The sequence below is a fragment of the Petromyzon marinus genome, chromosome 23, assembly GCF_048934315.1.
Source record: "Petromyzon marinus isolate PM22_M1 ecotype Great Lakes invasive population chromosome 23, UKy_Petmar_22M1.pri1.0, whole genome shotgun sequence".
Classification (NCBI taxonomy): Eukaryota; Metazoa; Chordata; class Hyperoartia; order Petromyzontiformes; family Petromyzontidae; genus Petromyzon; species Petromyzon marinus.
Genome location: NC_133689.1, coordinates 1733408 through 1760369, shown reverse-complemented (window position 1 = coordinate 1760369; position 26962 = coordinate 1733408). Strand labels below are relative to the sequence as shown.

Genomic DNA, 26962 nt, shown 5'->3' with positions numbered 1-26962 from the left:
TGGATTGCAAGTCCAGTGCACTCATCACTACGCCACGCCAGCATCCCTCTTTAAATGACAACGTCCAGGAAATATCTGCTCCAGGTGTAGAAGGGTGGGCGGGCTGCTCGCAGGTCGATGCGCTGAGCCAGCACTGCTGAGATCCTGGGTTCGAATCCGGGCAGGCGTCTGCGATGAAACCGGGTTCTCAAGTGTAGCGAGATGGTGGACTCAGGCCGGTCACCAGTGGTCGCACACAAAACGCCATCACGTTAAATTTGTTACTGCATTTTAATCTTGGCGAAACACCAGCTCTTGAGAATTAAAAATATCGGGTTGACTCACGTGAGAAAGCGTGGGAAGGTGTGATGTTCCACTCAGAAGTAGTTATGTCATATCAACTTCCCCGGGCCGTTCTCTAACATGTATAGTGATGGTCACACCAACCTTAATGGGTGTGTAAGGTTTTACCGGAGCCGCGTGTGCGTCGCTGCACGTGTGTCGCCGAGCCCCGCGTGTAAGCTCTGCGCGTGCTTTCATTTCTTGCATTTTTCGTGCCTGACAGCCAAGTTCCAGCCTTTGGGCGATTTTGTCCAAGTGTAAATGGTCCCCTGCGTCACATTGCGTGAGAGATGTCGCTCGCACGAACCCCGGCATCGCGAAACCCACAGCGCCGTCGCAGGCACCGAGCCTCCCGACTCGGAAGCCGCTCATTAAACGACGCCGCTGGCTACGGATTTTCTTGTTTTTAATACGAACCGCGCTGACAGTGGCCACAAAGCAATTGCGCAAGTCGCGTCGAATGCTCGTCAAACGATAATATTTCTTGCTGCGTTCTTATATCACATCTCTCCCACGTTGTCTGGTCGTCCGGGGTTCAGAGAGAAGGCTGTAGCGTGATCCGGCAGACATTTAAATGTTTTCACTTTGATTTTTCACTTGACAGTACGTGGAACGTAAATCCAGATTTTCTAAAATAATAAACATAATTTTTCGTTCACGGCTCGAGAAGCGGAGAGGTGACGCTCCCTGGAAGATTAACGCAAATCGAGGCAGCGTTATAACCTATTACCAGCGCGCCTTTCTCCTAGGACAGTCTGGAAAATGTTAGCGGCGGCGGGCTAAATATAGGTGCCCGCTGGTGTGCCCGATCGCTTGCGCTCACATGAGAAAAAAAAGGTGCCAGCTTCTGGCGAGAGACGCTCCTCCCGCATTGCGGGGGCCGTCCGAGGGCGCTATCTGCACCGCTCCGCTCAGGGGGGCGCTTGGCGAGTGCCGATAGCAACCTCACGCGCCCACACAGACAAAGATCCCCCTGTGTAGCCCACAGAGGCCGTTGGGGCAAGTGCTGTCAGCGAGTGGCCATGAAGGCTGGCATGGCGCACGAGGGGATGGTGCGGCTGGCACCTTGCCTAGCCGCCTTTGTTTCGCACGCACCGCGCCGGGTGGTCAAGGCCGAGTCGACCTCGGGGCGTCCCAGGAACGGCACGGCTATTCATCACGTACGTTAGCCGTGGCCAGGAATCGAAAGTCCGTAGGGCAGTGCGCTAACCACTGCGCCGCCACTCCATCACAGCGGCACTCAAGAAGGTGCTTGGAGAGAAGCGATAGTAGCCTCGCGCGCGCACGCACGTGGGCACTCGCCAGCACCCTCGCCGCTGGCATCGCGAGCGATCGTGTCGGCGCAGACACGGCGCACGATGTGACCTTCATCAGACGGAGCTGGTGTCCGCGTGATTGACTCTGCGGGGAAACCTTTGACGCTTCGATGCCGTTCCCAAAATCGGTCCCCGCGCCCCCCACCCCCTTGGCCGCGTGCGGATTTGGAGTGAAAAAGGCGACGATGGGCAGCGCCGAGAGAGATCAGCCGCTCCATCTGGAGCCCCCCACCCCGCCCCCTGAACTCCCCCCCAACTGCGGGTTATGTGTGGCGTGATCACGAACGTGTAGATTATGCCGTGACCTCTGGGCAACGTCGGGATCGCGCTCGCTCCCAGCTGCCATCCGAAATGGAATTTGTTCGCTATTATTATTTATTTATGTGTTCAACAGAGAAAAACAAAAGAAAAAAACAGAAACCAGGCTACAAATGGATCGCTGCGCTCGGTCGAGATGAAACGATCTTCAGAAGGAGCCGAGTGCGGTCTACGGCAGGAATGAGAAGAAGGGGAGACGGAGAGAGATAGAAACGTCAACGGAAAGAGACAAATTGCGAGGAGCGAATCGCTGTTTGCTTTTAAAAGTCTCTTCATTACGCAACTGCTAAGAGAGTGCTTTAGCTTAGGCCGTAATCGGAATATACGCGCGCCAACACTTGGATTTCTTACATCAGCTTCTGCGGCGGGGACACGGTTAAGACCCTGACATGTGCACACGCACGCTCATGCTCGTGTGCCCCATTAGTAACCTGCCTTCCAAATTACAGCTGCGGCCGCCTCTGCTGCAAGGCTTTTGGGGTGGCAGGTTGTCGGGAGTATTTTAAAAAAAATATCCCCGTGGAAACTATTTAAACGGTCCTGCAGAATACTGGCGGCGATCCACCTCGCTCCCCCTCCCCTCACGCTCGCTTTATTTTGGATACGGAGAGGCAGACGGACGACGTGACCAGTTTGAGATTTGAATGAAGTCCTTGGAGCGAGGACACCTGCTGCCGGAGTCCGGGAGAGCCGAGACGGTGATGTCGAGCCGACGGTCTCTTGGCCCACGACCGTCGTGGCGAAGGCCCACGACCGTCGTGGCGAAGGCCCACGACCGTCGTGGCGAAGGCCCACGACCGTCGTGGCGAAGGCCCACGACCGTCGTGGCGAAGGCCCACGACCGTCGTGGCGAAGGCCCACGACCGTCGTGGCGAAGGCCCACGACCGTCGTGGCGAAGGCCCACGACCGTCGTGGCGAAGGCCCACGACCGTCGTGGCGAAGGCCCACGACCGTCGTGGCGAAGGCCCACGACCGTCGTGGCGAAGGCCCACGACCGTCGTGGCGAAGGCCCACGACGGTCGTGGCGAAGGCCCACGACCGTCGTGGCGAAGGCCCACGACCGTCGTGGCGAGCGCCCGTGCCACGACGCGTCCGCGAGCCTACGCAATGCGACCGGTTTGCTCCCGCGATACCGGGGCCGCACGGGGGGCGGTTGTCGGCTTTGCAGCGGAGGCTCATGTCTTGCCGACTCGGATCTCCGTCTGAAGCCGCCGGCACGCGGCTGCGCGCTTCGCTGCCGCTCACGCAGTTGCCGAGGTCTCGCGTGCAGGTGACACAACGGAGGCGAGGGTGGCTCTGGGGAGCGCTGACACGCACCTCCGATTGGCACGGTTGGCTTGGTACGGTGCGAAAGAAAATCAACGTACGTCAGGATCTTTATTCATGCTTGAGGAATCCGATGAGCTATAAAGCTCTTTTTTCACAGATGTCCAATAAATATACACATCCAACGGGGATGTTTGCACTCGTTATGCAGTGTAATAGTACAGTGGTGTGCGTATTGTATAGTACGCTCATCAGCAGCTGTGATGTATCCCCTGCTGGATATAGGCCATCGCTCACGGCGCTGCGATGCAACGATCCATCCAGCTCCTGTGCTCCAGCCGATGTCATCACTCCGTCTCTGCCCCCCCTTCCACCCCCCCCCCCCCGCTTCTATCCCAGTGTAGTGATTTTGTTTGGTTAAGAGTCCTGGTGTGATGTGGTTGCACTTAGACGCCATTGTGTGAATGGAAACGGTCGTTGTTGTAAATCGCCCATCGTCTCTGCCGCTAGGCTCTAAGAAGACTGCCGCCCCAAAAGAAGATCGGGCAAAGAGTGAGTCCCTGCACGCAACTCCTCGCTGCAGCTTGTACAGACGGTGCCCACAGTGGCCCATTGTACAGACGGTGCCCACAGTGGCCCATAGCAAATAGCATGAGTCGCGAAAATTATCAACAATCACTATGATGAAGGCCGCTTGTGTTGTGGCCGAAACGTCGTGAGAATTTTAATGTGTTATTTTATTTTATCAATGTATTATTTTATTCTCATTCTACGTGACTTTACCGAAAGAACCAAAGAAGATCACTATGAATGTCATTGCAAAGGGGGAGCGGTGGTGCAATGGTTAGCTTAATGCGCTTCGAACCCAGCAGTGTGAGTTCGACTCCCGACCACGATTCACATCAGCGGTGATGTCTGAACTACCAACGCATTGTCGTTGCAGAGCCTGTGACTGCCGCAGCTGAGAGTCCTGCCAAGGCTGCTCCAGGTGAGCTTCTGCCTCCAGGACATTCCCACAGCCGAGTTTATTTCCTTCTCTCTTCCTAGCACGGCACGCTAGCAGCGCAATAACGGACAGATTAGACCGTGAAATCATTTGATTCTTGAATATTTAAGCGGCAATAGAATAAAATCAAAGTTAAAGATAGACCATAGAATGCCTTTTGGCGTTGTTCTCTGGTCTGACACTGGTGGTGAGACAAGGCCATGCAGGAGGCTTTCTCTGTTGTCAAAGACAATGCATACATTATCAAAGCACATTTATCTTTTTTTTATTTGTGTGGTTGATGCAAACTTGATGGCTTGTAATAATAGGTGTGTCTATATGGTGTATGAACATCTTAAAACCTCCAGTATTATTGGCGGAAAAAAGGGTAAATCCGATTCTTTTTCATCTTGATACTGACAAAAAAGGGTCCCATTGATAATTATTGAGAGGTGGTGGAGATGGTTGTAAATTGCAGGTCTCAGGGTCTTCTGGTAATTTGATAACGACTCGCATACGCACGTGGTTTGTCACGAAGTCGTGAATTGTCGCCGTGTGATGATGATGTGATGATGTTGTGGTGATGATGATAATGTCGTCAGTGTTGACAGCAGCTGCACCCAAACCCAAGGCAAAAAGTAGGTGGTGACACTAGGCTTGATTTCCTAAAGCTCCAACGTTAAATGACCCTGCCCCTCATTAACCTCATAACGAGTTCCCTTAACCCGCTAACCTTTCCAAATTACCTTCCGGGACCGAAGCATTGTGAAGTGTACTCTCAAATATAGCTCGGAAGGAATATCCCTGTGATTCAGTGCTTTGGAGGTAAGGGTCGGTGGATCACAAAGAGATTTATCCCAAAACCCGCCGGGCCGTGAGATGGCCAGAATAACGGGAGTGCGGCACGTCTGGACACGGGACATGGGCTAGTCTGCGCATTATTCTCCGACAGGTATAGCAACCCCTCGTAAAATGGATCGGCCAAATACAATATCTCAATGCAGGAGCCTCTTGAAAAAAAACTCGAGACTCGACGAGGCTCTCACGGGTAAATAGATGGCAATATTCTTGTGATCATTACAATACGTATTCGGCATTACAGTGGTATCATTACCGGTTCCTCACGCCACTCACTCGGGAGGATTGGCAGTCGCTCGCAGATGCGCTTTGGTTCACCGCAGGTTACAAATCCGCAGTGCGGCGGCGGCGACCGACGTTGCTGATGAGCAGCGTCGGCTTCTGCCATTAACCGCGCGTTTGGTTGGAGTGCGAACTCGAACTTCGTCCGTTCCCGTGCTCGCTCGCTGTTGTGCGGGCGTTAAAACAACAAGTGGCAATCTCATCCGGGTGCTTTCACGCTGCTCGTATTTAATGTAGCTTGTGTTGCTGCTGCTGCTGCTGTGCTTCTGCGTTTTGACGCTGCTTGTCGTGGTGTCCTAACTTGGACGTTGTGTCCGTGTGCCCTCCACGCTATTCGCGTGTATATTTGTGTTTGTATACGGATGTGGTGGTCCGATTTTATTTGTCGCGTCACGGCCTACATCGGTGTCAATTATCTGAACCGGTTTTGGGCCTCCTCTAGATCGACTGAGCCTCATATTAGTACCTGGTGCGTGTGTAAAAGTTGCTGCTATGGAGACAACGGCGGGCAGGTGTGGTGCTGGCCACCCACCAACTCGTGTGCCGTACTGACCTTCACAGGTGCTGCTGATCACTAACAGCACTTCCCCCAACAGTCTGTTAAGGCTATACGGGGGGGTCTTTGTCTGTGTATAGATATACAGTGAGGGAAAAAAGTATTTCATCCCCTGCTGATTTTGTACGTTTGCCCACTGACAAAGAAATGATCAGCCTATAATTTTAATGGTAGGTTTATTTGAACAGTGAGAGACAGAATAGCAACAAAAAAATCCGGAAAAACGCATGTCAAAAATGTTATAAATTTATTTGCATTTTAAGGAGGGAAATAAATATTTGACCCCCTCTCAATAAGAAAGATTTCTGGCTCCCAGGTGTCTTTTATACAGGTGATGAGCTGAGATTAGGAACACACTCTTAAAGGGAGTGCTCCTAATCTCAGCTTGTTACCTGTATAGAAGACACCTGTCCTCAGAAGCAATCAATCAGATTCCAAACTCTCCACCATGGCCAAGACCAAAGAACTCTACAAGGATGTCAGGGACAAGATTGTAGACCTACACAAGGCTGGAATGGGCTACAAGACCATTGCCAAGCAGCTTGGTGAGAAGGTGACAACAGTTGGTGCGATTATTCGCAAATGGAAGGAACACAAAATAACTGTCAATCTCCCACGGCCTGAGGCTCCATGCAAGATCTCACCTCGTGGAGTTGCAATGATCATGAGAACGGTGAGGAATCAGCCCAGAACTACACAGGAGGATCTTGTCAATGATTTCAAGGCAGCTGAGACCATAGTCACCAAGAAAACAATTGGTAACACACTACGCCGTGAAGGACTGAAATTTTGCAGCGCCCGCAAGGTCCCCCTGCTCAAGAAAGCACATATACATGCCCGTCTGAAGTTTGCCAATGAACATCTGAATGATTCAGAGGACAACTGGGTGAAAGTGTTGTGGTCAGGTGAGACTAAAATGGAGCTCTTTGGCATCAACTCAACTCCCCGTGTTTGGAGGAGGAGGAATGCTGCCTATGACCCCAAGAACACCATCCCCACCGTCAAACATGGAGATGGAAACATTATGCTTTGGGGGTGTTTTTCTGCTAAGGGGACAGGACAACTTCACCGCATCAAAGGAACGATGGACGGGGCCATGTACCGTCAAATCTTGGGTGAGAACCTCCTTCCCTCAGCCAGGGAATTGAAAATGGGTCGTGGATGGGTATTCCAGCATGACAATGACCCAAAACACACGGCCAAGGCAGCAAAGGAGTGGCTCAAGAAGATGCACATTAAGGTCCTGGAGTGGCCTAGCCAGTCTCCAGACCTTGATCCCATAGAAAATCTGTGGAGGGAGCTGAAGGTTCGAGTTGCCAAACGTCAGCCTCGAAACCTTAATGACTTGGAGAAGATCTGCAAAGAGGAGTGGGACAAAATCCCTCCTGAGATGTGTGCGAACCTGTTGGCCAACTACAAGAAACGTCTGACCTCTGTGATTGCCAACAAGGGTTTTGTCACCAAGTACTAAGTCATGTTTTGCAGAGGGGTCAAATACTTGTTTCCCTCGTTAAAATGCTAATCCATTTTGTAACATTTTTGACATGCGTTTTTCTGGATTTTTTTGTTGTTATTCTGTCTCTCACTGTTCAAATAAACCTACCATTAAAATTATAGACTGATCATTTCTTTGTCAGTGAGCAAACGTACAAAATCAGCAGGGGATCAAATACTTTTTTCCCTCACTGTCGGTATTTGAGATAGCTCAATGCTTGTTAGTGCTTATACAGCGACAAACAACCCTTCCATCTAGTCATGTAGCATAAGCAAACAGACGTGCATTGGTGTTTTTCCATGAATTTGTGTTTATGTTTCTTTCCAGTTTAATTGTACAAAGTGGTACGAGCATTATGTCATTAGCCAAAATATCCATTCAGGTCTCCCGCAGAGCAGCGAACGGCCTGCAGAAGCGGATATCACAGAGCTACCTCTGGGATCCCTTCATGTGACTTCTGTATCACACAATAGGGGGCAGAACTTCCAAATCCACGTTGTCAGCCAAACAATATCTTTAGTTCTCAACGCTGGTGAGATTGCACGACCAGATTTAACGTGATCATTTTTTATGGTGCCGTCATTGGTGAGCGGGTCGAGTCCATATCGACTTCCTCCGCTTGGGTCGATGAACGGAAGCACAGGTGGCTGCCTGTATCGAACCTAAGACCTCAGTGTTGCCGGCTCACTGCTCAAATCTGTCTTGGTTAAACATCCCAACGTAGTGGGGACCCTCTTTATAAAGCGCCTTGAGACTCGGGGAGGCTTTTGTGACTAACCAGTGGCACCACGGTTGCGAGATGTTAACTACCTCGCCTGGTATACAGGAAGTTTGATCTCAACCCTAACGCCTGCTCTATATATGGAGTTTGCATGTCTCTTTTCCAGTGGTCGTGTGGATTTTCCTCCGGGTTTTCCCTCCACATTTAGAATAAACATCACGCGTTTAGAGTAGTTGGGCGCTGTAAATTTCCACGTGATAAGCCACTTCGTTGACCTATCATTTGTGGCCAGGTCGCTTCTGAAAAATTACTTTCTAGATCACTTGACCTTACCTGGTAAATGCTATTGCAGTGAAATGGCATTGGCACTGGAGGGAAAGGGGGGTTGGTGCGGTGTGCTTGGGGGTGGGCGTTGGTGCTGCAGGTGAAGTGAGCCCCCAATTCCAGAGGGTTACCATGAGATGCCCCCTGCCGTGAGACCAAGGGATCTATGAGATTGACATCGCCGCGGTGATTCTCATCGGTCTGTACGTTGTTTGCTTCCACAGAAGCCGATGCGGTGAAAGAGACAAAGCCGCTGCCCAAAGAGGAGGGTAAGGGATGTGTTTGATGATAACAAAGCTCATGTTTATTTATGTCCCAGATAGATAGACAGAGAGATGGGCTTACGGGCAGATAACAGGCAGACGAGCGAGCAAGCATGCCGGTAGACAGGCAGATACACATAACGATACAGTTCGGATTTACAATGTCATTGTAATTGTTATCATTGTAATTGTTATCATTGTAATTGTTATTTCAGTGAACATTGTTGTTGAATTTGTAGTTACAGTTCTCTTTACGTCTGGTCCAAATGCGACCGCATCTGAAGATTCCCCTCCAGAAACAGTGCACACGTTGATTTTGTACAGAGAGAGAGAGCGGGGGGCAGTTGTCGCAGACAGAGGAGAAGAGGAAGATCTTGAGTCTGGACTTGAACTGGGACATGGAGTCGACAGCACGGATGGCTGGGGGATTGGAGTTACAGACAATCAGGGAAAGACAAAACATCCCGACAGCCGTGCAGACAAACACGTGGATAACAGAGAGAGAGACAGAGAGAGTAAGATGGGCGGAAAAAATATTTTATTTAAACCAGGCAAGAGCTCATAAACATGTGGATATGTGCGTGTTGTTGTTGAAAAGTGGCACGGAAAATTTGAAAATACAATTCGTGCACAATTTGATTTTTATGATAAAAAATTCAATTGCTTGCAGTGGTGTTTGTTGAAATGAGGTCTATGCCGTTGTAAACCTATTTTACGAAGGCCGCCGAGAAGGCTGAGTGGTGTATTTCTCAGTGATTTGTTTGGGTCTGATGACACGGTATTAACGTGAACTTGCGTAAGCCGGTCGCGGTTATTTATATATTTTTATTTCATCAGTGTTAGCTGCAGCTGACTTATCTCAAAACTTGGCCGTTATTAACCGGACCGAGTCGGCCTTCCCGTCGTTCAGTCATGTGCCCGAGACACTAACGATTCATCAGTCGCGTGTACATTTATTTTTAAAAATGACAGAAAACTAAAAACAAAAACTTCTGGTGCTCAGTCTTCTTAATTTTGACGTAAGTGAAATGAAAAGCCAAATAATAATAAAACGTACATAGCTCACGCAGGCAAGAGATGTGCATTGAGCACTTGCCCAGAGGTGAAAGCTGTGCGAAGGAAGTTCTGAAAAGGAGGAAGTTGGCAAAGAGGCCAAGAGACTGAAAACGAACGATGATGGTTTCCCACGTGTTGATGGCGACTACCGTGCCTGCGGATGGGCGTACAGCACAACCGCGAAGTAGAGACGCTGCTTGATGACTTGCAGAGAGGGAGGGGGGGCATACGGTGACACAAAGAAGGCCAAGGTCAGGCAGGATGGAGGCAGTTGGAGCCCAAGGCCTTCCATTTCAGAGAGGTTTTATCGAAAGTGGATGAAGAGGCCAAATGAGGTCAGAATCAGAATGTTTCATTTATCGTGGAGAAATCCGACGAGCCATGAAGCTCTTTCTCACAGATGTCCAGCAGGGACACGGGGTCAGAAAGTTACAACCCCAAACAGTGCAAAGACACGACAGGAGTCACCTCGGGAGTAGTTTCGTGACGTCGTTTTCTGGGCGGGGGGGGGGGGCAGTTGTACCCCCCCAGGGACAATCCCAACTTCCCCATGATAGGGTGATCCACTGGTGGCAGCAGAGCCCCGAGTGGAAATGTCTTTGTCTCACGACACGGACTGTAGGTGCGAGTATTGGGCAAGCTGTTGCGGTTGAGCTGCTGCTGCTGCTGCTGTCATCACGATTTAACCGTCCGTCGTTTGTGTTTGCAGACAGCCACTCGCACCCGGCGAGCCCACACGCCAAGCCCGCCGGTAAAAACCCTGGCCGAACAATACACGCGCAGCACGTGCCGTACAGAGTCGCATATCCGACCGTCGCATATCCACCCTGGCCAAATAGAAGCGACCTGGCCACAAATGATCACTCAGCTAAGTGGCTTACCACGTGTTAATTTATAGCAGCCAAATACTCTAAACGCGTGATTCTAAATGTGGAGGGATAAACCGGAGGACCCGGAGAAAAATCCGCGCGACCACGGGGAGAGAGAAAGACATGCGAACTCTAAATGTACAGCAGGCATCAGGGTCGGGATCGAACCAACGACCTCCTGCATACCAGGCGAAGGAGATAACATCTCGCCACCGTGGACATGAGTCTGTCGGATATGCGACGTTGACCTCTCTGTGCAAGTGCACTGCAATCCAGCGGGCTGCGTCTTTGCCTGTCTGGGCTCGTCCGCCCGCGAGCTGTGGCTCCGCCTCTTCGCGAGCGATTGGCCCGTGCCCTGCTTTTGTTGTGTCGGCAGCACCGAAGAAGCCTCCGGCTCCGACTCCTCCCGAAGAACCCGCGAAGAGTAAATCAGTCGCCTTCACCGCACTTCCCCCTCAGCCAAGTCTAAGGGATGAAGGGAAGACGCAGCCTAACAACGCACAAACGGATCTCACCACGGTTGACGTGCGCCCTGGTTTAAGGAATTAAAAGTGGCCTCCTGTGTCCATTTCCCATCCCTCTTCACAGCCTGGCCACTGGGTCCAGTGGCAGCGCTAGGCACAAGCGAACCAAGTACAAGCTTAGAGTCCCAAGTAGCTCAATGGGAACCCGGATTAATGAAAACATAGGGATGCACCAAATATAGTTCTGAACTCAGATCGTTATAAAAAAAAAAAAACTCATGATTAAAAAAAACACTTTTAAAATGGTAGGATAGCGGAAGACAATTAAAAGTTTAACATAGCTACTTAAATGCTAAATTCTTCTGTTGATATGTAAACTCCTTTGTCAAGGCGCTCTGCTCCTCCCACCTAGCTTAAAATACGCTGCCAAGCTTAGCAGTGTTCATTGGAGCACTGTCTTTCCGACAGTTCTGTTTCTTCACCTGAGGACGGCTGCTTGTGTTGTGGCCGAAACGTCGTGAGAATTTAATTTTATAATGTTTTATTTTATTATTGTATTATTTCCTTTCTACGTGACTTTACCGAAAGAACCAAGAAGATGAATCCCTGCAGTCACGAAAGCTTTAAATCGAAATACAATTACAAGTGTTCGAATCTCGCGTATCTACAAGCTGCCATTTAGTTTTTTCCATTTGCCTTCCTATGATGCTGCCCTTGTTGATGTGTTTGTTATCGCTGAGCGATGAGCGACTGCACTGTAACATGTTGACCTCGCTCGTGACCTTTGCTCTGCTAGAAACGGAGCCTGTCGTGACGAAGGATAAGGAGAAGGTGGCGCAGCCAGGTAACGATTGGGCATTGCCGAAAGGGATATCCACGTGCAATTCGCTGCTGGATGAAGTCTTACCCACGCCTTGCTACCCGTGGAAGCTGTTTGACCATATTGCTGCTCAGTGTGGCTTGATTTAGCCGGGGAGCATAGACATGACAGCCTAGTACATAATAATAATTTATTTAGCTGTACTGCCCCTGCTGCTGCCTACATCGTAACCCCTGGAGCAGACTATAACGCCTGTTTAATGCATGGTTGTGGCCCATCCAAAGCACTATCCAGGCTAAACCGTGCTTAGCTTCTGTGATCTGTATGTGCCTGATCTCATCACTTTGCGGAAGCTGAGCAGGCAACAGCCTGTATAGTGGTCGGATGGGCGACCACCATCGAGCACGAAACCGAATGGCAAAGTCTGATGCAGAGAGTGCAGTCAGCATAGAGCAGTGCAGCAAAATCGATTATTGGACTGTACCGTGCTCCAACAGCTGCCCTCTACCCATTACCAACTGACCATGGTGCTGAAATATGGTCCCCGCAGGCGTAGGGAAGCCCTTATCCAGCAGCGGATCACCAACGGGCTGTGTACGTGCCGCTACAATTACACGCGCACACCGCGAGTCAACGCGCGGCCACGTCGCACGAGCGTGGGCCCACCGTTGCACGCGGACTTGACGTTGCCGCTGCCAAGTCGTGTGTGAGCACGCCGTGCGTCCACTCGTCAACGCTCTGCACGGTTGTTCGAGATGCCGCACCTCCCACGCCGGCCCCCCCCCCCCCCCCCCCCCGGGCGTCAGATTTGGCCGTTGCGCTGTCGTAAGCTGCGAGGAAAAATTGTGAAAATTAAATTTGTATCTAAACAAAAATCGTTTGTAATCGCCTTTATTTCACGACACGCCTGAACGTGTACGGTTTTTTTCTGCTCCTCCCGGTGTAATTCACCGTAAAATTCTATAATTTTCCGCCCGCCTTACGATTCACGTGATTGGCGACAGTTTATTTAATTATTTATGTTCACGTCTCTATTCTTCCAAGATTTGGCTCTGCGTATCGGCCTATGACCAGTTTTCACGCCTGATTATTCCGTCGGCCTCGGGCCTCATTCCATGCTCACTGCATCCAAATGTACTAATTTTCAGAACGGTTAATTTCGTAACATAACGACGCACACAACAGTGACACCAGCAACAAGACGCTCATGAACCCTTCCGAGCCATTTAAAGACGCGACCGTTATTCCTGGATACCAACGCCCCTTGCTTGCTCGTTGCCTTAACTTAATTTCTCAGAAGAGGCATCTGCTGCGACGCCCTCTGGTAAGGCCTTCCAGCTCATTAGGCGCTGCTCCACCCGCCGCTCCTCGTCGCTCCGCGCGGGGTTGTCTGCGTGCGCTCGAACTCGGCGGATTTATTCTCGGCTGTGCTTGGAGCCGTCTCCTACTCTTGCCCTCGGTGAGGATCGTTGTGCAGTAACCATTTATTTTTTGTTGCATTCGTTGCAGCCAAGACGGCCAAAGCAAAGCTAATCCCAGGTGCGTATCCGCGTGTATTCTTGCTCTACAAGCGGCCACCCCTTTGTCAATTCTGGAGCGGACGGGCAAAGACACGGCCCCCCGATATGTCGTGCTGATGCCGCTGCTGGCAGAAGGGCGCGAGAGGGCTCACCGCGAGGGTATTTCTGGCCTCCTCTTCCACGCTGGCCAGACATCTTGGAAGAAGTGGGAGTACCAACACTTTACCCCACCAGACGTGTGCCGTTCGGCTGTGTTGGAGCCATTCACGTTACTGGGTGGACAGAGAGCGGGTGGTGGGGGGGGGTGTTTATGAAAACTTATCGTTTAAACTGCCACGCCGGAAGATCAAACCGGCGACCTCCGGAGTGCCAGTCCAGTGCGCTGCTAACCATGCCACTCCTGTGGGAGCATTCTGCACGTTCATAACGTGGTGGCGGGTTTAACGACACTTTTATATATTTACGCGATCTAACTAAAAAAAAACCCCTCTATTACGGATGATATTGGTCGCGAAAGCCTACGTGTTAAACATTCTGTACGTTTGCATTGGGTATTATAAAAACACATTCCCCAGTGAAAATTGCGCATTATGTGATTATTGTTCTTCTGCAAGGTGCCTTGAGCTGTCTTGTCACTTAGGCGCCCTGTGACTGCAAATCCTTAAATTCTGACATCTCATCTCTGGGTGTTTCTGTGTTCGTTCGGCAGCTGCCGTCGAAGAGGATGATTCAGGTGAGCCTCTTTGTGTCTGTTAATTGAGGTGACGCCGCTGTGCCCCCTTTCACCACAGTACATCTGGTTTCATTGATTTTTTTATTTAGAGTGAACTCGATAATAATTTGCCTGCTCTCTTCACTTCAAAGGTTCGGCGAAGAGGAAGGTGAAAAAGACAGAACTGAATGAGAGTGAGTCCCCCTCAGCCTCATATGTCTGACCACACTCTGAACCAAATTTCCACGACCACGACCGCCCGCACACAACGCCCTACTTTTTTGCGGATTGCATCTTGCGATCTGCGACGCCCGCCGTCCGGCAGACGGCACGTATTCGTGCAGTCAATACACCCGCAGTAATAACCGGAGCGGACTGCTGGATTCGATCGGTGAAGCCCCCTGCCGAGTGGCGAACGCGACACCGCCTGGGCCCGGTTTCCGGTAGGCCGTCTCGCGGTGTGCCTGTGTCGGCTGACGGCAGTGCTGATGCTTGTCGTTGAATTGTATCGCTCGTTTCAGCTCTGGTGGCCGGACTTGAGAAGGACGTTCCCCTCTCTCAACTCGGAGGTAAGGTGTCACATTATTACACTTTTTTATTTGTTTGCAAGAAAATGTTTTTGCTTCTTTTCCCTTTTAAATGTTTTCATATCTCACTTCCGCGAACGGGCGTCCTCTCATAGGACGAAGAATCCGGTTCGGATCCCTCACCGTGCAGCGCGAACCTGCGTGTTAGAGACTGGCCCATGGAAGCGGATGTCACAGAGCTACCGCTGACATCCCTTCAAGTGACCTCTGGTCCACGCATTAGGGGGCGGAACTTTCCCATCCTCCCTGCGCCACAGAGTATTCTTCGTTGCATGACCACAACGCGTTTATTTTTTTCGAGATAACATTTTGCCAAATTGGGTTCAGAATCAAATTTAACGTGACGGGTGTTTTTTTTGTGTGCCTGCTGTCACTGTTGACCGGGCTGACACCAATCGGTTCGTTACGCTTGAGAATCCGGTTGAAACCTGGGTTCAAAACCCAGGTTTCCAGTGGTGCCATCTCAGCACTCGGACCACCGAGCCACCCAACACTGTTAAACATTCACGGGAGAGCTTCCGTCCATGTGCACATCGCGGTAATAATCCGGCGCCGCGGGAGCAGGCGTCGGTTCGGCATCGTCCTTCCTGCACGGCCGCCGCTTCCGCGTGGAGAATTGAGTTGTGTTGTGCGGTTGTTGCAGGTGGCGTGCCGAAAACAAGCTCGAAAGGCAAAGGTAAAAAAAAAAATGCTTCACCATTATTTATTTGTTTACCGCGATGCTGTCTTACTTTGCCTATGACTCAAAATCACTTGTGTCGTGTAAGATTTCAGAAGCGAAGCAGGGTCGAGCATCGACAGTGCTCGAATGGGTGAGCGCAAACAAGGCGTCACAGTGTGGGCAGTGGAGGGGCGTGCATTCACTGCCATTAGACCGTACTTCTACACTGCCCGCCTCAACCGACACTGCCGAACCGGCGTGTCGAAGTGTGGTTCACATCACCCACCATGATATGGGGAGGCCCTCATCCAGCAGTGGTTTGGCGAGCGGCTGTACGTGGTGCGCTGTTATCGATAGCGGTGTTAATCCTGTTGACCCCCGAAGGGGGATGATTGGATCGGCCCCCTCCAACTGAGTCCTCCCGCCCTCCCTCCCATCGCAACGTCAATACAAACTCACGACCTTCCACCTCTGAGTCTGACACTCTGCTAGGGCTCTCCTTAGCACGAGGGAAAACCCTAAACGGTTGCAGCACACAACTGATTTTCCTCTTTCTGTCGTTTCCTCTGCCTGTCCCTTTCCCCCCTCGTTACCCTCCTCCTTCGTCTGCTCTGTCTCTTCAACCCCCGTCGCCACTGCTCCTGCCTTGTCCTCCTCTCCGTCTCGTTTCCGACGTCGCCGCCACCACCGCCGCCGCCACCGCCGGCAGCTCCCGTGCGCTACTTCCAGTGCGTGTTGGTGGAGTCGGGCAACGGCTACGGGCCGGTGGTGTACGACTCCCCGCTCAAGGCGCCCCCCGACGCCCCCGCGCCCCACAAAGAGTCATCGGAGAAGAGGAAAAAGACTCACACCATTTGAGCTTGCGCCTCGGGTCAAATGTTTTTTTTTAAATTGTCACGACGATATGAACGTGGTGGGGGGGGGGGGGGGGGGGGAGAAAAAAAACGCAAAGTTAATTCATGCAGAGAGAAAAACAAACCGAGGAACAAAAATTGAGCGCATGCGTCGAGTCACACGTCGGGAGTGACGCGTTCCGGTTGGCAGCATCTCGTACGGAATGGGTTTCGCGTGACCGCTGGATGCACCGCGCCAACTTTCCACAAGGAAGACGAATCATGCATATGCATGGATGCTGGAATGCTTTCCACCGACGTGCATTTGTCCTAGGAAGTGTGTCATTTGCCATAGCAATGGAGCGGCGCTACCCGGAGCTCGGGTAGCGGCTTTGCCGGGGAGGCCACGGGCAACGCTGTGGCTAGTGTGGCCAGTGCCCTCTAGGATCAGACTCCCTAGCAGCAGAACAACGTCCATCGGAAGCTCAATTCGTCTTGGATCGTCTTGATGAGAGTTATTGTTTCCCCCCCCCCCCTCAATCCCTCCCCGACATTATAGACAGAGATGATTGTCTTCAACCTTATCCAACAACAGTGATAAGTAATCAAAACATAATAAAATCACGTGGTTGTGCAGGAGCTTAGAGGGCTTTCAATCGAGTCGTCCTCGTGTAGTCAGAATTTTGCGAGTCGGTGTGTCACCCACTCTGGTGTGTCAGCCCACTCTGGTGTGTCACCCCACTCCCAGGAACCGATGGGGCCGCCCCAAATCGTCAGATTAACTTCTGGGGCAGGCACTTTCAGGAGCCAGGCAGTGCAGGATGGGATGGATGGGTCGGCCAGGAGCATAAACAAAACGCTGCCGTGGGAATAGTCAGTTTGAGCCCCGTTACATCACGCGGAAGGAGTCTGTGTTCCTTTAGCTCCCGTGAGGATTGTCACAGGAGAAGAGACGGATTGTGAAGGGTTATACGAGAAGCTGCCAGGCTGACTTTGGCTGTCAGGAGGTGTTTTTTGAGCCAGCGCCTTTAATTGTCGATACGCTTTGTGCGCGCAATTGTTGACCGACACACGTGGCTTGTGATGCGCCTTATTTACACATCTGATAGCATACCGCGTGCCGGATTTAAAAAGGCGCGCCGATTGAAGAGGGGTGTCATGATCTGTCGAATGTATAACCCGATTTAGAATGTGTAGGTGTAGGCATGCTTAACTTATGAAGTGGGACATTTACAGAGTTATGCTTTTTGTTTATTCTTCTCGTCAAAATATTCCTTCATCGAGAGTGTACAGCTGCGGTTTTGAAGCCGGTTTTGTCGAGTCGCTCAAAACTTTTGTACAAAAGCAGTGCACCTGAGCGGTCTCAGCTTCCTGCTCGCACCAGAGTGACTGCACGTGTGATGTTTTATTTCCGATAGCGCGTGGTTACGTGCACTGTAAAATCAAAGCGTTGGCGTGTTGATTTGCAAAGTTGTGCTGCAAAAGAAAACCGGTGTGCACGCACGGTCGTGGACGATCGATCACGTGCCATGGGTCATAAGGGTTGAGCGCGATGCGTTGTCACGAGGCCGAGAGAACATTGGGATCCCTCGCAGAGCGGTGCAGCACTTGGTGTTAGCCAACGGCCCACGGAAGCGGATATCACAGAGCTGCCACCCGAGATCCCTACGCAACAGGGGGCAGCACTTTCCATCCCGCTCCGCCACTGAGGGTAATTGTCCGATGGACCCGACCACCTATAAACCCACCAACGATCAAGAGTGCCCCCCCCCCCCCATTCTGTTCACCTGCAGGGCCCTTACACGGACCCACGCTGGACGCAGGCCGGTTGGCACAGCCTACGAGGCAAATCACACGGTCGCAACTTCACGATCGGCGAGCTTCCATTGACCGTGCATGACGTCGTCGATATTCTATCTCCCGTCCCATTCCCTCCGCCTCCCGCTTGCTTGACCCATGATTGACCTCCTCTCACAGGGAACGGGGAGGGGGGCTCTACTCCCCCTCCCCTGCCCAATCTCATAACCACCCCCCACGAGTCATTAGCCACTGTACAGCAGCAGCTGCATCCCAAAGGGGCGATGCTGAAACGTGGGACGGCCGAAATGTGAGTGCGTGGCACCATCATTTGTTCAGGTCATCGGCGGACTTCTGCATCCATCAAACCACGGAGGACAAAATTAGGCCCCCGAGGCCACGGTCAATTGTTTAACGGCGTGTGCGACGCGATTGAATAGCATCGAGTGCCAGACAGGGCCGGTGCTAGGGGAGATGCATGGGTGGGCCCTGCACCATCAAAATGTCCGTTTTCGCCCACCCAAGTTCACTGAGCGGTAAATCACTGTCACGGTGCCCCCCCCCACACAACGGCCCTACTTGTCCCCCCACCGCCCCCCCCCCCCCACTTCCGAGAGGCGCTGGAGCTGGGCCAGTCGCCAGGGAGATTGGTGCAGCGGTCGAGTGTTGTACAACCGCATCGATGTTCATGGTCGTGCTGCTCAGCTCTCGATGTGTTCTTCTGGGTGATGCCGCTACGTGCTGTTCGCCAACGTGATCTCCCCGTGTTTTGCTCTGCGTGCTGGGAGCTCAAGAAGCCTCTTTGGGAACCGTTCCTCCAATGCGCGCGGCGCGAAACGTCGGACATCACGCTGCCATATGGCACGCGGTACGCAACCTCGGCAACACGCGGGACAGCTCGGCGTACGAGGGCGGGTGCAGCGTGTCCGCGGAATAACGCGCGTCGATAAAACCGTGGCCTGTGGTGTGACGGGGTGTGTAGGGCCGGGCCTGTAAACATTCAACGGGTGGAAAAATCGAAGCGCAAAAAAACAATGGAATGGCGCGCAAAGCGGCGGCGACTCATTGTCAGATGCTTCTCCACGCTGCGCACGTACCGGGGCCGCCCCAGTTTAGTTTGGAAAAGTAACCGCTGTCGCGTTGGACGGCGAATTCCAGAATTGGCTTGTGGTTTCAGTGGTTTTTTGTGTGCTTTAATCTCTCTTTTATATTGTTTTTATATATTTATAAATTTAAAAAGCAATATAAACAACATTACAAGCTGAACATGGAATGCATCAGAGGGTTTTATTTAAAAAATCGACACACCAGGATGCCCCAGCCGTGAAGGATCCCGGTATTTCGAGGACACGCCGAATTGCTGTCCGGCTGGGTCACGGTGAGGTCACGGTGAGGTCACGGTGAGGTCACCGTTGTGGGTAAATCGGCGCCTCCGACTCTCTGCACGCGCTTCGCGCAAGCTCCAGCACACGGCCCACGAGGGCGCGCTCTTGCCGTTTCAAAATTAGGTTCCTGCCGAATGATCGACTGTCACATTCTTGAGAACCCTATTTTTGTACGTCCACATCAGTTGGGGAATCTGATGGTGAAGCAGTGTGCTTTATTAGCGCGGCGATAAGTTTACGTTAGAGTGCTTTCACGCATCGGCAGCTTCGCTCGCGTGGGCGTGCGCACGCAGGCACCGATGGCGCGAACCTGGTAATATTTACAATATCCAAGTGTGGCACAATTTTACAACCTTTGCTGCGCAAGCTCGTGACGCGAATCAAGTTAGCTCCCGGTTGTCCGTGGGTGGACTATCTGGGTTGCGGATTAATCGTGCCTGCGAAATATATATTTACACAAGCCGCTTCAATTAGCGAGCTGCTCCTCACTCGTCGAGGGCCATGGACTCACGTGACGGCAATTACATCTATAAATCTATTCATTTATGCGGCAGTAAAAATAGATGACGCTTTCTATGCTTTCATTCCCCCGCTGTATGTCGGTAAACAATAAATACATTTATATAGCCTCATTGAGGTGTGAATTTCATTATCCGTGGTTTTGTTTTATCCGGGCCACCCCCCCCCCCCCCCCCATTTCAATTGTGCCCGACAATCGAGAGTTGACCGATACAGAAAGCTCATGTGCAAGTTGCCGGGTGGATTGTTAAATCGCAGGATCATGAGTAATGGTTGCGTCTTGGGTGGGACCTTCATCCAGCAGTGGCTTGGTAATTCCTGATGACGACATCGACGATGATCAGTGCGTGACATTGGCACTGCGCCATGTGGTGCTGATTCCATCCTGAGCGGTGGAATCTCCTCAGGTGCTGATGTAACACCACAACGGCAAGTCACCTATACAAGCCACACAGCTCCTGCACGACATTTGCAAAACCAGGACGGGATTGACTGATCCGCCGTTACCCGGAGTCCTGTTTTACCCTACAGTCTTGGGGTGTACACCAGTGTCGCAGTAGCTTGGTTGGCGTGGGCCCTGATATGGGCCACCCCCTGTTCATTTACACCTCTCCCCCCATCCCCCCTTTTTTTGTACCCCAGCATCTGGACTTCCTCCAGCCCGTGAGCCCCGGTGCAGTTGCGCCGCCTGCACACTCGAGGCGCGCCACTTGCGTGCGCCCCGAGCAAAAAGTAATCGGTCATTGGAACAGACCTCTGGCTTGCAACGATGGCTCATGAAACCGCTATAATCCATCGCCGTTCCACCCCGTGCCTCCACGTTTGATATTAATCCTGCGCCCAACACGCTTGCCCGCCACTGACAATGTAACTGCGTGTAGTTTTTGTGGGGAGTTTTTTTTGCCGTGTATAGAGAGGTATCCGTGTACATTTCTTTCTGTAAAGTTTCAATGCTTAAGCTTGGTGGCAGGCGTCCTCGGCTACTCGCGACGGCGTGTGAGCAAGTTTGCCGTGGCTGTGTGCGGCTGTCGGTGCCTTTCCCCATTTGTAAAATACCGTGACGTCCGGTTTTACGAAAAGTGCCAAGCTCTTATTAAGCTTGGCTTTTAGGAAATTTAAATTGTACGAGGCTGTTCCTGTTTTTATTTTGTTGAAGCCTCTACGAGGCGAGCTGCCGTGCATGTCCGCACAGGCAAAAGTTTCGACGCCACGTTCCCAAATTGGCGCGCCCTTCGCACCGGACGTGAACGCGTTTTGGAACGTTACAGGAGCCAGTGCACGGCCCCATGATGGCCAGTCAGCCCGTTTTGGAACGTTACAGGAGCCAGTGCACGGCCCCATGATGGCCAGTCAGCCCGTTTTGGAACGTTACAGGAGCCAGTGCACGGCCCCATGATGGCCAGTCAGCCCGTTTTGGAACGTTACAGGAGCCAGTGCACGGCCCCATGATGGCCAGTCAGCCCGCAATGCGCCCCATCTCGGAGGCTAAGCAGGGCTTGAGCCTGGACAGAGCTTGGGATGGGGTGGCCACCGGTGCATGTCAGGCTGCTGCCGTAGGCGGCTGCAACGCTTCTGCTGCTTGCTGATCGGCAGAGGGCAAAAGTCGTCGTTGCTGTACACAGGGTGGTCCAGATGTCTTGTGACCCTCATTTCATTCTCTAAAACTTTTTTTTAAAGTAAAGTTTATTCAAAGCAGAAATTAATTTGAAAAGGGAAAAAAAACATTTCAGGGGTCAATTAATTGGGGGGGGGGGGTCACAAGACATCTGTACAATACTGTATTCCCACGTGTAAGCTTCCCCCCGTCTCCTATCAACCGGCACTGACCCGACGCGGTGAAGTATGGTCGAGTAACCCCCACAACCCGCACGGTGTGGGGAGGCCCTCATCCAGCAGTGGACTGAACATGGGTGGCTGCTGCTGCTGCTGCACGTTGTTCACCTCGCGCGAGGCGGTTACCAGCGTCGGATTCACCGTTCGGCAATTTGTGTGCTCCGGGCGGCGTTGGCATTTTCAGCCGCCGGTGGGGCATTTCTCTAGCCGTGTGTCTGCGTGTGTGTACCGTGTACCGTGGACGGCTAAAGTAGCTGACCTTTTGTGCTGCTCACTCATTGTTTATCGAATGGAGCAAAAGCGCGGCGATTCGAAATAAAATCCATTCGTGGTAAACAAAACGCCTCGAGCATTCACCCAGCCCTTGTCGGACTTCACGGAAGCATTTTTTGCTATCGTCCACTGCAACCAAACCAGCAAACCTCTATTCAGCGCTCGTAAAATCCGTTTGACTTGTATTATTATCCGGGAGGGCTATTGCTGTTTACGCATCGGTGAACGAGACACTGGCCTCCTGCGCCCACCCCGCCGCTACCTCAGCAACGTGTTGACGGCGCCTTCGCCGTTCTTTTCTTTCCGCCTTGGCCGTGGCCGACGACTCGCCGCGTGGACGGGAGCGAGCCGGGAGATTTGGCGTCGAGGCTTGCGCGTTGTCGCGGCCCGCGACGTTCGGGAGTTGCCTTCGAGGACGATCGCGACGACCGGCCCCGCGACTGGCCCCGCGCTGCGAAACGTTGCAGGTGCGCGTCTTGGACGTGCGGCGGGGACAAAGGTGGCGGTCGTGTTGCCAGTGCAATTAAAAAAAAGTTCACAGTTCACCACGGCTTGCTTCCTTTCTGTTCTTCCTTCACGCGCTGTTCCTGACTCCTCCTCCGTTGTTTGTTTTCCTCACCCATTCTCTCTTCAGTGCTTGTTGTAATTCTCGTCCTCGGTGGTCGGCAAGCTGAACTCTGCGCTCAGCGGATGACTGGGAGCGACTGGGAGTGTTCAGTGTAATGATACGGCACAGCGTTGTCATCACAAGGGATCGCTACCGCCGCGGTGTCGATGGTCAGCACCACTACTGGAACTTGCAATCCAGAGGAACTTAAAATATGGGGATCAAGACCAGTGGTCCTCGACCGTCTTTGGATACTCTGCCCCCCCCCCCCCCCGTTGAATTTAGTTTCAACCGAGGTACCCCCCTTGCCTGACCCAACATGGTTCTCAGAAATAAATGTGTGAATAATGCACATCATTATTTTAACGATTATCCATTTTGTAAGGTATCATAACTGCAAGCGAATGAAAACATTAAAAGGACACTTTCCTTGCGTGTACAGGGGCCTCCAGTGCACATGGCGTAGTGTACAGGGCCGCTGCGTTGTGTGAATGGCAGGCCTCCCCGGGGCGGCTGTCCCGCCGACGATGATGTGCGCCGTATGCGTGTGCCGATCGTTTCCAACAACATCTGCCTCTTGCTGCGCCTGCTGTGGCCCTCGGTGAGATTTGTTTCTGCGCTTCCTGCAAAGTCCCCCGCGGGAAAAACGAGGGCTCAAAGATGCCCCCCGCGCCTGTGCGAGCGCGTTGCTCTTCGTGGAGCAGTCTCTTCGTGGAGCGGTCTCTTCGCTAAAATGTTTTTTTTTTATCGTCTCGCTGGTCACGACGTGGAAACGTGCGCCGGTCTGTTCGCGTTAGAATAAGAACGGCCGATGTCCCTTCGTCGGTGCGTTTCCGGCATTGTGTTCACTGGCTCGCGTCAGTATCGTAACGCTTGCGTCGGTTCCTGACTCGGGTGCCTTTTTCCGTGTGGAGTTTGTATGGCCCCCCCCCCCAATACCGTTCAGCATGGAGCAGGGGTTGTCTCCGGGTTGTTTTCTCCCATCGCTAAAATAATGAAAAGTAGTCTAAGCACTGAGCGTGGCTCTCCTGGGTAAATTAGCGCTATATATTCAGCCGTTATATTTCCACTGCCGAATGTCTCCCCAAGCCACCGTCATCTTTCACGATCTCGCGATGTGACAATCCTGATCTCATCGCTCCATCTCCATGTGCGCGTAACCCCTCTCGCGTGTTCTCTCCCTTGGCTGCTGCTCGATTGTCTTCTCGCCTATCGGTCATCATCCCTTCTCGCGACGCGCCCTTCCCGGGCCTACTTAACCCTTCCCAAGAGTCTCAGTGATGACCTTTAACCTGCATGTGGTCTCTTATCCATGCGTTCATCTTTCTGTCTCGGTGTAATCCCAAGCACCTTCCTGTCCATGCTTCTTGGCACACTTTTCATATTTTGTTCCATAGTCTCTGTCAGTGTCCGTGTCACAGCGACGATTGAAGTCATTCTCCTCTACACATTGCTGCGCTGCTTTACATGTATATATCGGTACCTATGCGAGTCAGTGCGAGTAAGTTGTTGCTCATTTAACTCGTCGCATGATTTGTGGTCTCCTATCGCTGGTGACGTCTCTGAAGCTGAAAAAACCCAAAAGGTCATTTTGAAAGTGACACAGAATACCCCATCTCAAAATCGGTCGTGTCAGGACTGCCTCTGCCTCTGACCCACGCTGCTGACCCCTGACGTGATTCGATTGTTTTTTTGTTGTTCTTGAGCCTCAATTTTTAATTCCGTTAATGGTTCCGTGGGTTCCCGCTGGCAGGGGCTGCTGCACGATGGCGAGATTTGCGCCTCCAGTTCTCCCCGTGTCCCTGGGTAGATTAATCACCTTGCTGCCAGACAGCACTCGCTCTTGCAGCTGCAAAGGTCATATTTCCATGTTTCTTTCCCGTGCGATTTTCTCGTGAAGGACTGTCCTGGAGTCCGTATGTGGACCGTGCAGATATCGCGTGAAATCCGGCCGCGTGGCGCTCGCTAAGAGACGGCTCGAATCGCAATGACGGGAATCTTGCAGGTGTAAGTGCTGTTAATGGGTCAACTTGGGGACCATCGTTCCTCCCATGTTGATAAATTAGGTACCACTAGAGGTGGCCGGGTGGCCTGGGATCAGAGCGTTCAGCTGGCACTGTCAAGCACATGGGTTCGAATCCAGGCAGGAGCCAGTGATTAAACCAGGTTATCAAATGTAACGAGTCGATGTTATCAGCCTGGTTAGCAATAACTGCACACACAGGAAAACCCCCAACAATGTTAAATATGGGTCTGTGCTTAATTTAGCTAAATTTCAGCTCCGAGAGTTTGGCCGTCAAGTGACAAACATTTCTCTTGGTGGTAAAACGAGTAGGAGAGTGATGCCCTCTGCAACGTGGAACAGATGTCACGTGAAGGCAACTCTGTCTCACACGAAGGGCCGCCGCTGGTCTGCGAGAGATCCGAGTGGATTCTTCAACTCCGTGGCGCGACACAATCAGGGATGAAATTTGGGGGAGAAAGATTTAAGTTTAAATGTTGAACGATCCGTAAGGCCCTGAGCCATTATCTCCCCCAGGCTTTCCTCAGCTGCATCAGAAGCTTCTCAACAGATTTGACTGGGACGTGCTGGAGGAGCTGGAATGGGCCGAGAAATTCTACTTGAAGGTGAGGGCACCACCTCTTGTGCTCCTACAGGGGACCTTAGGACACCGGTCGTCTGGCTCGTAATCACGGCCTGATGTAGGTATCTTTATCGGGTTCGAGCCCAGTGGCCACCCTGGTTAATACCTTAAATGCCACGCACCTTCTGCTTCACGATGAACGTTAAAGATTTCGTGACGTTATCCAAAAACGGGGTAGGCCTTGTGTGCCGCTGCCATGGTCCATATTTTCCAACTTTGAAAAATTGCAAATTACTTCATTGGGTAAAGTCAATTAGCAGCATCGCACCCTCCTGGTAGACTTTACCCATCTGTCAAACACAATTATTTCGTGGTGACCTCGTGCTATAATGGCACAAATTACAAAACGATAACCAAATTGTTATTATCGGGGTACGTGGTCGCGTGTGAGCGAGAGTCGCCGGTAGTTTGATTATCCTAACAGCTCAAGGCAATTCCTCTGTAATTAAAACATATTTTTCGCCACATTCTCATTCGTTGCCGTGCCAATGACAGTCAGCCACACGGTGACGTTGCCGCCACGAGGGTCACGGAAGAGGCGGGGGTTGAGGAAGATAACGCGGGAGGAGGTGATGTCAGGTTTGAGAGTCAAAGGCTATGTTCGTCAGAGGAGTGTACGAGGGCCAAGGGGAAGAAGGGCTTAATTCCAGCCTGGGGTGTACAGGTCCGTGATCCAAAAGGAATACCCGTGCCCGTCACACCACATCCATTATACCTCTCATTGTGTTTGCGGCTGCGAGTAACGTACCACCATTTCCAGTCCACCAGCGACCCTGTAATATATTCAGTCAGAATTGAGCCCTGGTGGCAAGTGCCATTTTACAGGCATGTCTCGTGTCTTCATAGGACTCCACTGTTGTACTGTACCGCGCAGCTCCACCATTCTCACGGTGAAAGAGGAGCCGAACCGGCTTGTCGTCCAACGTTTCGCTCCACGTGCTGCGGCTCAGGTTGTCGGACATGCCGAACGACACGTGGCACAAACTGGACAATCCGTCGAAGAGCCACGCTCATTCTTCTTCACGGGCTTCCCCCCCACCCACGTCTGCTGCCCACGGCTGCTGCCCTCTGCCCCTTTATTTAGAGTTTACCCCAAGGGCGGTCACGCTTCCCGGCGTGCGATGGCGGTGCTACGATGGCACGCACGCCTCCTAAGTCGGAGGCAGAAATAATCGCGACCCGGGAGCGGCGCCCGGTGCGCCGCTGGCCAGATGGCCCCACACGGCTGCCCGTGGGCAAATGGCTTTCGTAATAATAAATATTCCGTGGCTGATGTCGCGGGGACCTCTTGCGGGACATTTTTTTGCGATAGATGGCTTTTCCAACCGAGTGCTTTACTCTCCAAAAATCAATTAAACTCAATAAATGTCTTGCACGAAACAGAGCCGGAGCCCTCCATCTGTCTTAAGCTGGCCAGGGCCCCAAGAGAGAACGGGGAAGGTTAAAAATACACACTTTTATTTATTTGTTTTTGTGTGGACTGACAGTGTGTTTTTGTGTCCAACCTTGGGCTCGCATTTGCTAAAATGACACAGCAGTCCGCTGTGGCACTCTTTGGCACTTTGTGGCAGGTTGGCAGAACATTCAAAGATGATTCACAGCAAGAAAACGTTTCGCCGATTTAGAGAGAAATGTTTTGGCTGTTGTGGCTTCCGATTGATTTTCCGCTACTCCG

The 26962-nt window shown here is 52.0% G+C and overlaps 1 protein-coding gene across 19 annotated transcripts in view; it reads left to right on the top strand.

Annotated features, from left to right (window-relative positions):
- The window catches only part of LOC116945148 (uncharacterized), an 82599-nt gene that overhangs the window by 45692 nt on the left and 9945 nt on the right, over positions 1–26962 (top strand). For 9 of the 19 annotated variants that reach the window (XM_032959322.2, XM_076068914.1, XM_032959321.2 and 6 more), the window contains 13 exons: positions 3733–3774; positions 4166–4210; positions 4810–4845; positions 8668–8712; positions 10472–10513; positions 11008–11055; positions 11892–11939; positions 13425–13454; positions 14145–14168; positions 14300–14341; positions 14669–14716; positions 15378–15410; positions 25182–25270. In XM_032959322.2, the coding sequence (XP_032815213.2) occupies positions 3733–3774; positions 4166–4210; positions 4810–4845; positions 8668–8712; positions 10472–10513; positions 11008–11055; positions 11892–11939; positions 13425–13454; positions 14145–14168; positions 14300–14341; positions 14669–14716; positions 15378–15410; positions 25182–25270 (572 nt within the window). Of the gene's footprint in view, positions 1–3732; positions 3775–4165; positions 4211–4809; positions 4846–8667; positions 8713–10471; positions 10514–11007; positions 11056–11891; positions 11940–13424; positions 13455–14144; positions 14169–14299; positions 14342–14668; positions 14717–15377; positions 15411–16104; positions 20060–25181; positions 25271–26962 lie in introns of those variants that run through there. The other 10 variants (XM_032959333.2, XM_032959336.2, XM_032959338.2 and 7 more) reach the window with 9 other exon arrangements.